Source organism: Saccoglossus kowalevskii, chromosome 7 (assembly GCF_978046115.1).
Source record: "Saccoglossus kowalevskii chromosome 7, keSacKowa6.1, whole genome shotgun sequence".
Lineage (NCBI taxonomy): Eukaryota > Metazoa > Hemichordata > Enteropneusta > Harrimaniidae > Saccoglossus > Saccoglossus kowalevskii.
Genome location: NC_140647.1, coordinates 16,609,542 through 16,628,149, shown reverse-complemented (window position 1 = coordinate 16,628,149; position 18,608 = coordinate 16,609,542). Strand labels below are relative to the sequence as shown.

At 33.0% G+C, this 18,608-nt stretch overlaps 1 protein-coding gene across 1 annotated transcript; it reads right to left on the bottom strand.

The window, feature by feature from the left end:
• Nucleotides 1–2,463: 2,463 nt before the first annotated feature.
• LOC100366747 (uncharacterized) lies at nt 2,464–17,598 on the bottom strand. Its single transcript, XM_002733276.4, has 13 exons — nt 17,525–17,598; nt 11,951–12,375; nt 11,244–11,335; nt 10,613–10,834; nt 10,139–10,305; nt 9,717–9,791; nt 6,930–6,994; nt 6,480–6,565; nt 6,134–6,337; nt 5,520–5,638; nt 4,977–5,045; nt 3,837–4,191; nt 2,464–3,562 (listed from the first exon to the last, which is right to left on the bottom strand). Exons 2-13 carry the CDS (start codon nt 12,346–12,348, stop codon nt 3,408–3,410), a joined length of 2,007 nt encoding a protein of 668 aa, XP_002733322.2. The 5' UTR covers nt 12,349–12,375; nt 17,525–17,598; the 3' UTR covers nt 2,464–3,407.
• Nucleotides 17,599–18,608: the final 1,010 nt, after the last annotated feature.

The window sequence follows — 18,608 nt, the reverse complement described above, 5'->3', positions numbered from 1 at the left end:
TTCTTCCATGTAAATTGCATATTACCGGTAATATTACTGCTTTTGCTCTATAAGGGAATTAAGAAAATGTTAGTGGCATTTCAAGTACAGCAAACTTGATCCATTTCTGACAACCTTTTTAACGATTATTCACAAAGTGCTAAAGTACATGTTAGTGGTCATTTTTAATTAAATAAATTTGGAGTATTTGTAAAGTTTTAATGATAACCCTCTAATTTAGGGGTTGTTTTCAGATTATATTACTGATAGTATTTGAACTTCACTGCACACATGCTTATAGAATAGGTGTTTATCAATGTGCGTTTCTTGTTAATTTATTGTTGTTGTTTTTTTGAAAATCAAGTAAATTTAAGAATACAGATCTGGTAATCAAGGGATTGTACCTTGCACTCTAAGATCATTCCTAAAGCTTTATTGTGTGACATTTTAATGATATGAATGTGCGTGAATTGGAAGAATATTTTAGATTGAACACTACTGCAACTTTAACCGGAGTCCATGGGTCTGTAATCTAATAGATCTGAAATTGGGGTTAAATCATTGACTGTGCAATGAGGTGATCACATTGAAATCATGTGACCAGTTTCAGTTTTTTAATGCCAGTCACTTTCAGTTGTAACAATTAAAAAAAATTAAATACACCAGCAAATTGTTTTCACAAAAATGATAAACAAGACCTGTAATCAGTGTGAAATTATGTTCTTTTGATTCGAAATTAATTTAGAAAATTGTAGAAAAGCCATATAAAAATTTGGCTGGAAGCAAATTTTGTACATTCATGATGCTGCTTTTTAGTCTTCTTTTTTTTTTCCTGCATCTTATCTTAGATCTGCAAAGAGTTGCACCAGAGCACAGGTCATTAGACTGAGGCTGAAAATACATTTGAAATAAACTGTCAACAGAAAGCAGCTCTGTGATTGGTCTGACTGTTAGTTGATTGGGTTGGATAGCCAATCAGACACAATCTTATTAGGCTCGCGTTGACTCAAAGTGTGAGGCTGTTCCTCCTACAGTGGTTACCTCATTGGAAGCATTTGAACTTGTCAGTACTCTGAATGTTTTTTCTTTATCCATTCTCTAATTGAGGAAATATTTATTTTATACAGGTACAACTTTTCTTGGGTATTTTTTGTTTATATCAATATCATTTTATTTTAGAAAGTGCAATATATTTTTTAAAATTTGTATGAAAGACTTGTATGACATAGCAGTGAGAAATGTATTTTTTTTTTGAAGCTCTTTCACTGATGTCACATTGCCTGCTGGAAGCCTCCACGAATACCCACAATACTTTTCAGCAGATGTGTTAACTGTTAATAACAGTACTGTAATATCAGGTTGATTTTTGTGAAGATTAGGTAAAAAAAACAAACAAGTTATTGTTAAACAATACTGTGTGTACTGTAAAAAGGCTTCCTGTTTTGTGTTAAATTATTCTGTTTTTATTCTGAGATAAAATGTTCACGAGTTCAGTTCTATTAAATTGATTTTTTTTACCTGACGTAGGTGTGTGTTATTTGTGATAGATGCATCACAAACGTTAATAACATCAATGTGTTGTGAAAGTACTCGGTGTCAGCATGCTAGAGATATTTACTCAAGAACAATCTTTTTCATGATGCTGTATGTAGACTATATGAAGGTGTTCATGTTATTTTTGGCTCAATGCACATGTGGCCCATTATTCACATATTTTACCTCTTCAAATACACAAATCGTTTTTTAAACTGATTACTATCAATACAAGAAAAAAAGTTAGGTTCACAGGACTTCAGAGTCTGGTTACGTTTTAGCAACTGTCAAAAACAGTGAATTAATTGTTCTACCATGTTATTCCAAATACCAGTATAAATTATTTAAAGTAATTTTGTATAGCACAGGTGCTAATAACCACTCTTGATTATGCGAGTCATGGTTCTGGTCTTTCATTTATTCCTGTAAATATAAAGTCTATGCACAGATTGTAAAGTAATATGGTTGCATTCATGAGCAGAGTGTATGTAATCACTGACATAACTTGTAAATCAGTATTAGCTATGTACATGTATCTGTAAATTGCTATGCTTAGCCAAGACTGCTGGTTTGACAAAGAACCACATGAAGTAGTACATTTAACAACTGATATGTTGTGGATTCTGATGGAGGATCTGCCAATTACCCCGTCACATCCTATGCATTGAATTTAATGAGAAAAATAGGTAGCACACACTAGGTAGTATTTGTATAAATTAAGCTAATTGCTGAATCTATTAATTTTACAATTAATCAAGTCTGAACATGGTTGTAAATGTCACAGTTGTGGTCAGCATATGCTCAAAAGATGCCAATCACAACTTGAGGGCGCTGTCACCAGTAGGCTTCAAGGTGTAATACCAGTACATTACAGCTCGACTCAAAAATAAGTAACAGGGAATGATTGTAACAATAATCACTTACAGACAACAATAGATTATACAAATTCACTTCTTGAAAAAAATTGAATCCACACTTTTATTCACTGCATTGAATATCATAAATTAAACAATACAAATATTACAATAACAGTAAAAAGCTGAAGCTTTAAAAAGTAGCGAAATAACTTACACATAAAAATCAAGTTTATTTGATACTGATAATTAACAAAACTGAACTCTACAAATATAGTGGGGTAGCATATAACATGCCAAGTCAGATCTGATTTGTATTATTTTGGAATAGCCACGATAACTTGCAAAACTTGTATATTTTATATAATGCTGGTTTATTTCTAGAAAAATTTCAGCAACAAAAATTATAAAAAAAGACATTATTTACAAAAACTCCATCCATCCAGAAATAAGAATCAACTATAATAGCCGAACAGGTTGTCACCAATAACTCGACAGTTTGTGTTTTTCCATTGATTGCAAAGTTTTAAACTTATGTGCAGAGTGCAGAATTAATATAGAATTACATGTCACTTCAAGGTATTCAGTGATGATGGACAAGCACAGGGTTGAACCTGTACTATGTTTAGGAATGTTTTGAAGAAATTATAATTTGAGATTTATTAATAATTATTATACAAATAACACATAACACTCGATTCTGATTATTTTATATACAGTAAAAAAAAAGAAGACTTTTTAACTTACAAAAAAGATTTCACCAAAAACTCTTTAAGATATCAATATTTGGTTAATTTATATATCTGTATATACCGGTATGTAAACTGGGCATGTGACATTACAGATGTGTTCGTAGAAAAAATAATAAATTCCTTGACGTATAAAAATCAGCTGCTTGATTACATTAGCATTTTTACTAAGACTTTGAGATAATACAAATAAAATTGAGCAAGTCTCCAGAAATTAATAGTTTCATTAACAATAAAGTACTGCAAAAATAAATATAACATTTGTCTTAGTATCTTAGCGCAAGATAATACTTCACGGGTTGTGTGGTTTTGCATCTCCAGTTCCTTTCTGCTGATATTCTTTCAGTTTTGCCTTTATGTCTTTGTCAATAGAAGGTCTATCGTGTGTAGAACCTCCATGCTCAGCTAACTCTTCAATTTTTACCTGTATATGCGCGGGTAGGTTTTCTGTGTAAATAATTCAGTCAAATAAAAGAGTGCTTTAATAACAGACAGCAAAATACAAATGTTTTGGTGGTAATTTCTATAAAATCAAGCACAATACATACTTATATAATTTTACAAGACAATTTAAATTTGAATGATGTTTATATTTCATAGCAATTTATTGGGATGTATGGCATTTACATATTCACAACTTAAAATTATCCTGTTCACTTTCACAGTTGACAACATCGACCGAAATAACGCATGACAATTTTTTTTTTAAGTTTGTACTTACGTCCTGTAGGATGTTGTGCGATGACTTCAATCTTTGCTTTACTGTCATCCGATTTAACCTCATTCAATTCATTCATATCTTCTATAAGTAACTTTGTTGGTGTCAATCTGGACTGGCTAAGCTCCTCTGTGATATCCTCTATCACTAGCTTAGTTTGCATGCGATTGTCGCCAGCCGACTTGTGGACTTCCTCAACCAATGGAGTCTTGGTCATCAATAAATCACTAACATCCTCAATCAAAAATTTCTGACCTTCAGGATTTTTTACTTCCTGGATGTGAGATTTATTTGACAAATCTATTTCATCGTCGTCATCATCATCATCCAAGACTTCAATAACAGGTTTATACACAGTCTGCAAATAATTGAAATAAACATATGTAGTATTTAATTTTACAGACATATTTCATAGATTTGAATATTTACAAGTTGACTCTTGTGAGAATCTGGAGACAGTATATTAGTTTCATTTCAACCCAATAAATTGAAATAACATTACCCCTGATTCTAAAGAAGATTGGTAGAAAATAAAATCCATGACATGACTAATCTCAACTACAGGACATCCAGGTATTATACAACGGAATTTTAGTGATGATAATTTTTGATGAAATCATTTTCATTTTAGACCACACATTCATGAACAATGTCAACACAAATACATGTACATGCTAAAATTTGAATGCATAACGAACCCACAATTGTCTATTGTCCTACACAGTAAAGTGAATTAGCCACACAAGTTTCCTCAGGTGTGTGAACACTTCATAGACTTCAACAGCAAAATTAAAACGTGCGATGACAGTCCAGAGTTTAAAATATCAAACTAACCACTCCTTGGTGTGCTTACTCATAAACGAGCTCAGATTGTCTATATCAACCAATCTGGCAAGCAAACAGATGCTATTTTATCTCAAGTCTCAGAGTGCCCACAAAACCAGAGGTGAAAACTGTGTGTGGGATTTATTCAACTAATCATTTATTCAAACCAATTCTGACGTCTTGTTTACATTACTGTCCTTTACAATGTTTTCACACATACAACCCTAGGGTTGGTGCCCGACAGTACACGCATGCTCCTAAGACTGCATAGAATCACGGAGGCATGCAACCACCAAAAACATACACAATAGTATTTACCTTTTGAGGTTCTTCAGCGGATATACCATACTCTTCACTGACATCAACATCTTCTAGATCTGGCAAATCCTGTACCAAATTTACATAAATTGCATAATTAACAAACAAACACACGATGATATATGTTTAAAAAAAACAAACATGTACTGTAAAATACTTAATTTTCGCTATTTTTGCTGAAGGAATGCTTCAGTGAAAATAAAATCCAGCGAATATACTTGTATTCCTATAATTTAAATTCAACTCGCCAAAAATCAGTGAAAATAAATTCCATACAAAACACCCAAAAAGCCTTTTCAGCGAAAATTAATTCCAGCTAAAATAAAGTATTTTACAGTACTACTATAATGGTTCTATGATAAATATTTATATGATCCTAAGTAATATACTTGTCTCTAGCTACATACATGAGCATCCAATTTTCACTGTAAATACTTAGTTACTTAAAATATAATTATAAAAATCTAAATACTGAACATACATATGACACAAAACAAGATTGGACTGAGCCACAATGCTTTCAGTTTTATGTATACTACTCACATCAATGTTTATCTTTTCCTCTCTACCCTTTGATAAATCTATTATATCAATATTATCATCATCAGCCATCTCAGTTGTAAGTTTACCTTCTTCATTAGACTTTGGTGAAACAACACAGTCTAGATTTAGTAATAGAAAGCAAATGTTAGCAATGATTGTTCTCTTCTGAGCAAGATCTATTTTGCTCAATGGTTGGTTGTTTCAAGTCTAGGTCTGCAAAAGTGGCCATCGTTTTGTTCTTCAGAACCACCAACAATGTAATCTAATAGCGATGTTGGAAGTGGGCAGTTTGACTACAATGTGAGTTTCAGTTTTAGTATACCTTTTGTATAATTTGCAAGCAAAAAGAATGCATATTACTTAAGAAAAGTCCTTGACAAAAAGCTTATATGTGAGCTCAATGAAAATGGGTGAAAACAACGTAGTTGGTTGGTAGATTGTGTACATGTAGTTGATTGTTATCTTACAACATTACCTCTCTCAAAGACAGTAGTTTTCATTGATGAAAAACTACAGATCCAAACAATATCAACACTATAGCGGATCCAGCCTTTATTTTACCCATTACATCACAGAAAAGATTCGTCACTCCAGTTCATAACATACATACATACCTGATATAAGCTTATCAACTAAATCATCTTCATTATTGTCATCATCTTCATCATCATCCACGTCAAGCTGTATATCACTGTCATCAATGTCCTCACCATCCTTATTATCTTCTTCATCTTTTTTGTTTCCCTCTGATGCCTGTCTTTCCCGTTCTTCTCTTTCTTTCCTCGCCTTTTCAGCTCTCTCTCTCACAGCAGATAAAGCTGTGGAGATACATATATGTATAACGGTTAAAATTCAGTATAAATAGCACTACCATGTTGAAGTAATTTAACAGAATAGTACCCACAAAGAAAACCAACAATTATGTTATAACAACCATGTAATCAAAATCAAACTATTTACCATCGATACTAGCTTGTATTTTAGCTCTCTCTTTGTTTGCCCATCTTTGTCTCTCTTCTTTTTCAGCTTCCCTGCCCCCAACAGCCCTGCAAAACACAAATATGTATTGTTTAATTATCCATACAAGAAGCATGTACATTGTATTATTTTTACAGTAACAATAATTTGAATATTTGTTATCCTAACAAAACCTGGTATTGGTCATTGGTCTTGAATTAAAGTACTTGAAGTAATTTAACCAGAATTTCAAGCCATAAAATACAGAAAATTTTGACATATTCAGTCTGAAAAAAAATTTAGTATCATGTGATTTTTACCATGTATCGAAAAGATAAGCTGCATGTTCAAAACATTGTTTGCCAGAGATTTGTACAACAAATGAAGTAAAAAATAATTGTTACTTTTAAGAAATAAAACATCACAATTTCAGTTTCAGCTAATTAAACTCACCATGCCTCAGTACAGGCTCTGTCTTTAGGGAACACTGGTCTGTCATCCAGGTAAGTGAGCCCTTTCTGTGAAAAACAAAACATATCAAAGAAAGCTTAGAAAGAACTCCCATGTGCTGAGAGTATTGGAGACACATTAAATATAATTCGAAATTACTTAGCTGACCAGATTTGAGTGTAAAACTAATGAGGTCTGCGCAATGTAACAGAAAATCTATGTCTCCAAGTTTAATTGAAATGTGATTAGAACCAAAAAATTATGAATTATTATGCTTATTAGGGAATTAATATGAACAGATTTTTACCCCAAACTAATTAGGTTTGTACATTGTCCTAGAGCATCTTTGTACTAAGTTTCATTGAAATGGAATAATTACTACCGTGAAAACTTCAAAATTTCGTCCCCTCTAAAAATTCGCCCGCCTATTTATTTGCCGGGTTTCGGTGTTTTATTTACCTCCAAATTTTCGACTCCACTAAAAATTGCCGACTCATTCTTATTCGAAAATTGCGACCAGTTTTAGTTTTCCCCAAAACGAAAAAAAAACCGATGTGAGCGTTCAAACGGGACCTTCCTCGAAGGCATGAATCCGGGTTTCTGATTGACTGAGAGATTTTTATTTTATTGGTAACGAAAATATATTCTAAATAAACGAAGTTTCAAATAAAAACGAACACAAAAATCTCGGCATGCTGCGTTTCTGAATTGTTGATTATTACTGTACTCAGTAGTGATTATAATAATGTACACAAAATAAATTTGTTGAATGGTTATGAAATACAAATAAAAGTCAACTTAGTTTCATCGTAAGCGAATGATTCCGGTCTCGTATAAACGTTTGATGCTGTAGGATATCCGCCATGTTCTCTTAGGTCAAATAGGTCAAATCGCTAATTAACCAATCAAAAAGCTGGATGATGCCAACGTGTTCAAATTACCATAGCTTATTTAAATATGTTAATATTATTGAACGCAATGCGGAAGAGATTGATGTTGTAGTACGATATTTTGGCTTGGATTTTGATGCGAAAACGGCATGATTTTTTTTAAATAAAAAAATTAGTTGTTTTTAAAAAATAAACTGGTCATCTGAAGAATAATTTAACATTGTTCACAGTGATAACAGCTCATTCTCGAAAGGAAGCTTACCCGCTCACGCTAGTCACGATAAAAATCATACACGTGTACTCTTGAATAGACAGACGTCAATGACTACGGTAAAACTTACTCTATTTTAGCCGGCAGGATTGATTGAAATGTCCGAAAAATGACGCCAAAATACACCTTAAAAGTCCCATTTTATTTTCTTAAATCCCATTTTATTTTTTAATCCAAGGGCAAATTTACGGCAGAATTTGGTCCCTCAAATAAGGGACACGTGAGCTTTGATTCTAACCGGATACATTGCACTGGGTCGGGGAGATAGTTTGCTAAACTTCCATGTATCTTTTGTCCAATGGGTACCTGTACTTCGAACATTATGCAAATTAGGTAATTAATATGCACAATTATTTACCCTAAAACTAATCAGGTCTCTGCATAGTCCTAAAGGATCTATGTACCAAGTTTCATTGAAATGCGATGATTAGTACTTGAGATACCCGTGGAAAAGCTGAAAATTAACTAATTATGCAAATTAGGTGATTAATATGCACAAATATTTATCGAAAACAATCAATCTCTGCATAGTCCTTCGAGTATGTAAGTACCAAGTTTCATTGAAATGTAATGCTAACTACTTATATCAAATGCTGAAAATTAATTAATTATGCAAATTAGGTAATTAATATGTACTGATATTACCATAAAAACTATCAGGTCTGTGCAGTGTCGTATGACATCTATGTACCAAGTTTCATTGAAATGTGATGATTAGTACTTGAGATATCAGTGGAAAAACCGAAAATTGACTAATCATTATGCAAATTAGGTAATTAGTATCCACGGATTATTACCAAAAACTAATCAAAACCTAGCATTAGTTCAGAGCATCTATGTACCAAGTTTCATCAAAATCCAATGAGTGGTTGTTTAGATATCAGTGGAACAGTCATGGAACCACTAAAAAATAGCTAATTATCATGCAAATTAGGTAATTAATATGCACGGATTTTTACCAAAAATTAATCAAATCTGCGCATATGTTCAGAGCATCTATGTACCAAGTTTCATCAAAATCCAATGAGTGGTTCTTTAGATATCAGTGGAACAGTCATAGAACAGCTAAAAATTAGCTAATTATCATGCAAATTAGGTAATTAACGAGCATGGATTTTTACCAAAACCTAATCAAATCTGCGCATTGGCCCAGAGCATCTATGCACCAAGTTTCATCAAAAACCGATGTATGGTTCTTGAGATAGCAGTGGAACAGTCGGACACACATACACACATACACACACACATACACACATACACACATACAGACACACTAACTGCAAAGACTCCCATTTTGTGCTTCGCACATGGGAGTCAAAAACTGAATTTAGAACCCTGGGATATTTGACAATGTGATATTCATCTTTGATCTGATTATGAAACAAACTGACATGTATTCCATTATATATTTTGCATGTGCCAAATATAAATGAAAATGGTCGATCAGTTTTGGAGACCCTGCTTGGAACTTTGTTCAAATAAATTCACACATGACTTTTCAATGATGGATAATAATAATAGTGATGCTATGAATTCGATAGCATTTGTTAATTTCACCATATACATCATAGAATTGATTTGTTATCTGATTAGGAGAAGTCATTGGTATCGGTTCTTGAAAATACTTACGATTTTGAGAATCAGTGTTTTTCTATAATTCTTGATATTTTTGATAACTGGATTGCCCATTAAATTCAACACCCTCTGAAATTAACAAAGAAATAATAATTTGTTCACCGGTTTCAATATCACATGATATTTCTGTCCGAGTATACCATCATACCAACTGATGTCTAGTTCTTTCCAATGGCTGAGATACAAAATGACTAAAAATAGTAGGCATCTAGCAAAAGTTTGAAAACATCTATAATACACGCTGATGACTGTGAAAAATATATAGTGATATAAAAGATAGATTAGAATGTCATTTCACTCACACAATTAAATAATGGTGGTTCACAATGGCCCTTAATTCATCCTGGCAAGTATATTTAACTAGATAACATCAATGAAAGAACCTCATGCAAGAATAATTGAAGTATTGTGCTCACCAGTGTCTTCATCTGTGCGAATATATTTACAACATTGGGATCCACTATTTTGTTATGAGATAAATCTACAACACTCAGCGAGTCGCACTCTGCCAAATGTGCAATGTCATCAGCTGTCCCTACCCTGTTATGGGATAACTGTAATGTGTTCAGTTTTGGAAGGCATGCTGCAAATTGAGAGTGAAGAAAATATATGAATACCCAATGTTGTTAATTTTAGATGAAGATAAATATTGTCTTGTCAAAATCCATCAAAAATCCCTTAGACAATACCAGTACCGGGTAATAGGATGACTTGACTTATACATAATATTTTGCATTACACTGTAAACCACCCGAGAAACAAATTCCACTGCGATCCATACAACATAGAAGTCAGTGACCTACGCGAACATGTTGAGAATTTCTCATCAATTTCAGGCAGTTTTCAGAGTACATAATTCTGAATTTTCGAACTGTGATTCAGATACTTACAAACATTCTCAATCCGCTTAATCATATTATTACTAAGATTCAACGTATCCAATTCCTGCATCTGTTCCAAGTTTTCAATTTTCTCAATGATATTTTGCTGTAGATACAAACATTTCATCATCTTCTGTTCCGTAAGATTTTCAATCTTTCGAAAACCATTACATTCCAGATACACACACTTCAGACCAGTGTACGGTTCTAAGTTTTCAATTTTACCAAAACCTAAAAGAATGGAAACAAAAGCAAATATGATTTAGAAACAATATCTTTAAAACAGGTCACATACTGTAATTTAACTCTATATACATCTATCATTCACTTAATCGCATATGCCACTGTACTAATGGAGCAAATATGGTAAGCTTGCTATTTAATTACTAATTTTTCTTGATTTACCTTTTCAGGAAAGTAAATTCTAAGCAGGAACAACATTGTGGATGAGAGTTTTGGCATTCACGACGATACAATATCAGATTCATTAAATCATTGTAAATATCATTTGACTGTCTCTTACTAAAGGCTTTGAACAAATGAAAATTAGTATTTACAGCTCATTTAATCATATATTATAGGGTAATATAGAGAAACAAAATATCATAATGCAGTCCTGTGATCTGCTCAATATACTTACCTTTGTAGTGAAGATACATGACATCATTTAAATGTGGTGTCAAGTACAGTTTATGTTTCTTACATAACCCCCTCAGCTCCTTGGCAGTCATTCTGGGGAAACAATTTTTTAATTATTAATCTAAGTCTGCAATACTGTTATACACACAAATGGGGTTGCATAGATCATACATGAGAATTAATGTATGCACTAGCACATAGAAAATGAAGTCAAAATATGATTTTTCACCAAACATCTTTTTTCTATTTAGACACTAAAAATTTCCATGATTGTTTTGGTATAAATATCACTGTTCAAATATGGATGTATGCATGGATTCGAATTGTGATAAAGACGTACATAATAAAGATAAAGACATACATAATAAATTGTAAATTCATCTTTATTTTTACATTGCACTTGCAACAAAAATGCTAACACAATTCCAGATTATTTTCTATGCTAGTCCACTAAATCCAAATATTCAATCAGAGTACATGTACAAGTCAGTGTATGATAACAACAAGTCTTAATTTTCCAGAATCAACAGAAATGGTATCCCACATTAAAATTATTACAGTATTTGTTGGAAGATGTGCATTCTTGTTGTACACTGACTCTCAATAATCTCATATTATTCAACAAGTTCTAATGCTTGTAATCTAGTCTGCAAATGCACAAATTGTGAATGTATGTACATAGTCATGATTAAAAAAATATAGACTAACCTTGGATAATGAGATAAATTCTCTTTTTCTTTCTCCTGGGATTCTGCTTCGGTTTCTTTAACAGCATCATTATTTGATGTGTCATCTAACCTATCAGTTGCTTTATTTGAATCACCAGATTCATTTTTATGATTATTTATTTCCACAATTTTCATGTAACTGTCTTTATTTACATTATCACCTGTCTGGGTTTCATCGTTCTTCGTTTCAGCATCATCTTTTTGTTTTGGGGATTCATCAATTTTGCTAAATTGTTTTGCATCCTTTATTTCGTCAGCTTTATCGGGCAATGTGGTTAATTTTTCTTCATAATCACTCTTTGCAGGCAGCACTTTCTTCTCTTCTTGCTGATTGGTTACAGTTTCCTCATCATCAAAGATTTCAGTGATAAGTGGCATTGTGATTCAGTGCGGTAAATTGAATATCTGTAAGATCAATTTGCATTCCCTTATCATATGAACTTGAAGTCATTAAAACATATGCACACAACAAATTATTGGTTGTGGTAATACAGGTCTGGTGATGAAGCACAGGATTGACTCAGAAATATGGAAACACATTAGATACAAATTGAAATCAAGCTGTGATAAAGAATACACCAAAAGTTTAAACAGTCATCACAATGAACATCATGGTAGCTGGACTTCAGTGAAATACTGGTAGCATTATCTGATAAGTTACTTTGAAAGCATATACCAAATTACATGAATCAGTAATTTTAAGTGGGTAGTGACTACTGCACTACTAGTATTTTTTTTTCTCATGGGTAGATATGATATCAGATATGAACATACATGTACTAGGTGATGTACACTGCTGGATCATTCAAAATTGTGTTAACCCCAAGTTTTTAACCAGTCAGAATTTTTCAGCATGTAGAAGAATACAATTTATCCTCATTTCAAACAAATACAGATTGTTCGAGATTCCCCACACATTATATTTGTAACATCTCATGTTAGAGGCCTTGAGATATAACAGTAAATCTGAGTGACTTGTTTCTAGACTCAACTGCATGGAAATAAAACACTTTTCAATTCCATTGATAGGTATAAAAGTAACCTTGCAGTATCAACCACTTTTATTCAAGCAGTATAAAATGTACATATACATGTACTTCAAACACAAAGTAACATATATCTCTAGAATGTTATTATTCATCAACTAGCATCATTTGGTTTACTGGACCCCCAGCTGTAGGTTGAATGGTTGAAGAGTACGGTCATGCAATCTAAATATGAGGTTCAAATTTGGTCCAAATGTTGCTGTAAAGTTTGAATAAACAAATAACATTACACTGTTATACGTATACAAGAGACATGTCTAAATTATTGGCAGAGCTCCAGAAGGAGTACCTACACTTTATGCAAATTTTTTAAAATTATGCTAATTTATTCATGACGTAGCAGTTTCTGTGCTCATGAATATTCATTAATTTGTGGGTCATTACATTTTAAAAGGGGCGATATATTATTTTTGGGGGAAGAGTTAGAAAGGGGGATCAGTAATCCTTAGGGGGGTCAATACAAAAGAAGGGACCCATTTGGAGAGCAGCCATGCTCCTCGTGTCTGTTGTTGCACGTGACCTACAGCTGTCAACAGTGTTCGTTCTTCGACTGTGTTCGTTCTTCGACGACTTCGACTGGCTTCCTTGTGGGGTAGTATTCTTGTGTTCTGTTTTCTGACTTGAGTTTTTGAAACCGCTGTTTATGTTTTTAACGTCTTTCATGTCTTTTGTAGGAGTGTCCAATCCGTGATTCGAACTTGCGATCTTTGAGTTCCCAGCGCACTGTCTTGTCCACTGTACCACGAGTGTCTTCACACAGGAGTTTGGATTTAAGTCCTACTCATAGGAGCACTGTCTTCACTAGCATTCAAAAATCTAACTAAACAAACTGGATTCGAACCAGCGATCGCTCACATTGCTGACATAGTACAAATCAACTGAGCTATGTGGGTAGTCATGCAAATTAAATAATTTGTTGTCATATTTAGCTTTATTGCCAAATGGTGTTTGCGAGAAAAAGATGGGCAGGCAAGGGAATTGAACCCAGGTCCTCCTGATCACTATGTAAAGAACTGACCCACAAGAACACAATGGATTAACTGGATGTGTTTGCATTTGATAAGACTATATAGTGTGTATATATATAGAAATACAACATATTTCTATTATTGAGTTACAATTGTCCAAAAAAATTGCCAATTTTGTGTTTTTACTTGTGTAAACTATATGCATGCCATAACCCGTTAGTGTACATCTTGCCAATTGGGTGTTTGCCATTTGCGTTGCCCATACCTGATCCGACCCTAACCCTAATGTCAAGACACGTTCCTGTTAATAATTCCGTTGCCCATACCTGACCCGACCCTAACCCTAATGCCAAGACACGTTCCTGTTTATAATTGCTCAATAATGATACTCTGTTGTGCACTGTCTGCGGGTACTGTAAAATGACTAATTTTCATTGGGTTTAATTTTCACTGATTTACCATTTCAGGCATATTAAGTGGGTTTTAAATTCACGGTTTCGTCATTTAGATAATGTGTTCTATGCTAAATTGTACATATTCACTGTGTTTTAATTTAGCGCATTTTCCAGTCAGCGAAATAAGCTAAATTAAAACCCAGTGAATAATTACCCCATTTACAGTAAGTTGCATTGATGTCAACTGATTAAACAAGTCGCATTTAAGTAATTTCCACTATTAACAAGTGGTTAAATTGTGACAATAAATGTGTGGACAAATATTTGAGATTAATTTTGGTGTAGACAACTCTCGTTTAATTATTTTACACCATTACAAGTTGTTAAATTGAGAGAATAAATGTCTCAACAAATATTTAATACTTAGTTTGATGTAAACAACTCACGTTTGATTAATTCCCACAATTACAGGTTGTTAAATTGAAAGAATAAATGTGCGGACAAATATTTTAGACTTATTTTGGTGTAGACAGCTCTCGTTTAATTATTTTACACCATTACAAGTTGTTAAATTGAGAGAATAAATGTGTGGACAAATATTTTAGACTGATTTTGGTGTAGACAACTCTCATTTAATAATTTTACACCATTACAAGTTGTTAAATTGAGAGAATAAATGTATGGACAAGTATTTGAAACTTATTTTGGTGTAGACAACTCTCATTTGATTAATTCCAACAATTACATGTTCTTAAATTGACAGAATGAATGTATGGACAAATATTGACCATTATATTTGTGAGTAAATACCTGTTGTTTAATTAATTTCCACCTCTACAAGGTTGAGAGAATAAATGTGTCGACAAATATTTTAGACTTATTTTTGTGTAGACATCTCTCGTTTGATTAATTCCCACAATTACATGTTGTTAAATTGAGAGAATAAATGTGCGGACAAATATTTTAGACTTATTTTGGTGTAGACAGCTCTCGTTTAATTATTTTACACCATTCCAAGTTGTTAAATTGAGAGAATAAATGTATGGACAAATATTTTAGACTTATTTTGGTGTAGACAGCTCTCGTTTAATTATTTTACACCATTCCAAGTTGTTAAATTGAGAGAATAAATGTATGGACAAATATTTTAGACTTATTTTGGTGTAGACAGCTCTCGTTTAATTATTTTACACCATTACAAGTTGTTAAATTGAGAGAATAAGTGTGCGGACAAATATTTTAGACTTATTTTGGTGTAGACAGCTCTTGTTTGATTAATTCCCACAATTACAAGTTGTTAAATTGAGAGAATAAATGTGCGGACAAATATTTTAGACTTATTTTGGTGTAGACAGCTCTCGTTTAATTATTTTACACCATTACAAGTTGTTAAATTGAGAGAATAAATGTGCGGACAAATATTTTAGACTTATTTTGGTGTAGACAGCTCTCGTTTAATTATTTTACACCATTACAAGTTGTTAAATTGAGAGAATAAATGTGCGGACAAATATTTTAGACTTATTTTGGTGTAGACAACTCTCGTTTAATTATTTTACACCATTACAAGTTGTTAAATTGAGAGAATAAATGTATGGACAAGTATTTGAAACTTATTTTGGTGTAGACAACTCATTTGATTAATTCCAACAATTACAAGTTCTTAAATTGACAGAATGAATGTATGGACAAATATTGACCATTATATTTGTGAGTAAATACCTGTTGTTTAATTAATTTCCACCTCTACAAGGTTGAGAGAATAAATGTGTCGACAAATATTTGATACTTATTTAGGTGTAAGAACTCGTGTTTGACCAACTTCCACCATTGCAAGTTGTTAAAATAATGAAATAAATATACTGGTATCATTGGATATTTGATTTAATTGTGAAACTTTCTAACAAAACGTTAACTGCTGGCTTCGAACCCTCAATCAACAATTCCGCAGACACGGTATAAATTCAACAACACCACAGAAGATATTCGTCTGTTGCCTGAATTGTTTTCGTAATATAGGGAACGCCATCGACACTTTAACAAAACTTACCTTGACTTGGGTCTTGTTTATCTCTTGTCACAGTCTGGAAACTGTTGAACAAATTGCGCGTCGTCCAGTTTAAGACGTTAGTTATTTTATTATTTATTCATTCAGTTTTGTATGGTGCAGTTTTGTGAGGTTTATTATTTTTTGCGACGTTCTTTGTTTACTTGTTTACGGTTTGAGAGATTTCAGTTTATTTGATTTACGTTTTTACGGTAGCTCTGAGCGGGACTCGAACCCACTGTCTTTTCAAGCTAATTTTGTTTTATTTTGATGGCACGCTTGTGTACCACGCCACGACGTTGGTCGTTAAGTGGTGTTCATTTTTCTAACTACTCTAGTGTTCCGATGAGTTGAACGGAAAAGCCAAAACGATTGCTGGTTTCTGATTGCTTCGGTTCTGGTGAGTGTGTATCTAGTGTGATTCGAACCCATGTCGTTTGTATTGGGCGTTTTTTTATTTCCCATGTTAGCTACGCCGTAATATGCAACCACTTCCCCGTTTTATTGTGATTTTGAGTGTTTAATGATGTCTTCCTCACCCGTCACGCCATGACCCAGTTTCAACCACACGGCCATTTTGCAACACAGTTCGTGACCCTCGGCGTCACCCGACTGACTATATGAGCGTTCTCTTCAACTGTTAAGCTAGGATTTATTACCGTTATTATCATTATATTGTCACGTGATTTGTTTTACCTTATGTGTAATGTCTTAAGTATCTTTATTGTAATTTGTATATACCAATTCGTATATACCGAGGAAACGACCCCGATTGAAGGTCATGTATTTTATGACGTCACCAATTCGTGTGTAGGTACTGCTTCTAGATCTGTGCCAAATTATTTTACAAGGCACTATACAATCAACCGTGAGAAGCAATTGTGTATGTCATATACAACCAAACAGGTGTATGGCTTCATTTAGCAAATGAATGACTGCCCAGTTTGGTCATACCATGGTCATACGTTTGGGGTTGAAAACCATTATTCACCTATTGTAACTTATTATCACATACCTGACACGGATTTATCTCAGGAAAACGAGGTATTCGTTACAATGAATCGGGTTACGTAAAATTCTAATAATTTATATTGTTACCTTGAGCAAAGAACTACCCGTCAGAAACAGCGCTCAGCAATCCACTTCAAAACATTCAAAATGGCGTCCTAGCAACAAATTACTTGACAACCGCCAAGGTCCATCCTCGATCCCAGATCAAGTGTTAAATTAAGTTAACTTGCCTATTTAATTATCAAAGTCGCGTTTTTCATAAAAAAGCACATGCTATATATTATAATTATTATACATTATTTAAAAAAAAGTTAAATAGACAATAAAATGCTGTGCGATCTATTGTTTGTCAATAACATTCCAGAATGAGGCTAGACAGTTCTAGATCAAGTATTTAGGTTTGATTCATCAGGCACCGTCATGTAACGACTTGAAATCGGTACCAATTCATAAATAGAACCAATGCGCACCAAGTTTGAAAAAATATATATCCAGTTTTATATTTGTAAAGTCAGTAATTTGTCAATTAGTCAATCAAATGCAAGATTTGTGATATTCACATATCAGAGTCAGTTCCCTGTAAAGTGAGGGTAGGCAAGGGGTATTTTCGTAAGCTGTAATCAATTGTTTTTATTTTCGTAATAATGTAATTTAAATAAATAAGAATTGTAAATTCGTAGACATGGGCAAGGTGTAAAATGTAATCAGCTATTTTATTCGTCCGTAATTTGTACAAAGATCTTATTTTTTGTAAGCGTACAAAGCATTTATCACATTAAATGTCGTAATTCGTACGCAAGTTCAGATTTTGTTTCTTAAACACAAATTATCAAATATATTATAAAAGTATAAAATGTATAAAATTTGTTTTGTCTGTAAAGTATAAAAACCTATTTTTTACTGTAAATGAAACTTTCATTTTATTTTCTGTAAAAAACGTAAAATGCCTTTTTTATTTCCTGTAACCTGTACCAGCTACCCCCCTTGCCCCCCTCGGTGGTAGATTTTCCATATGTATTCATTTCTAACTGAGTTTTAAAATTTTCTGTTCGCAGAATACTTAGTTATCAAAATTCAACATGAAGCATTAACATTCACAGGCATGCTGCTTTGTTTCTCTGCAAGGCTGTTTCTTCAGAATATTATTATTACAGATTTCTTGTTTTCTTGT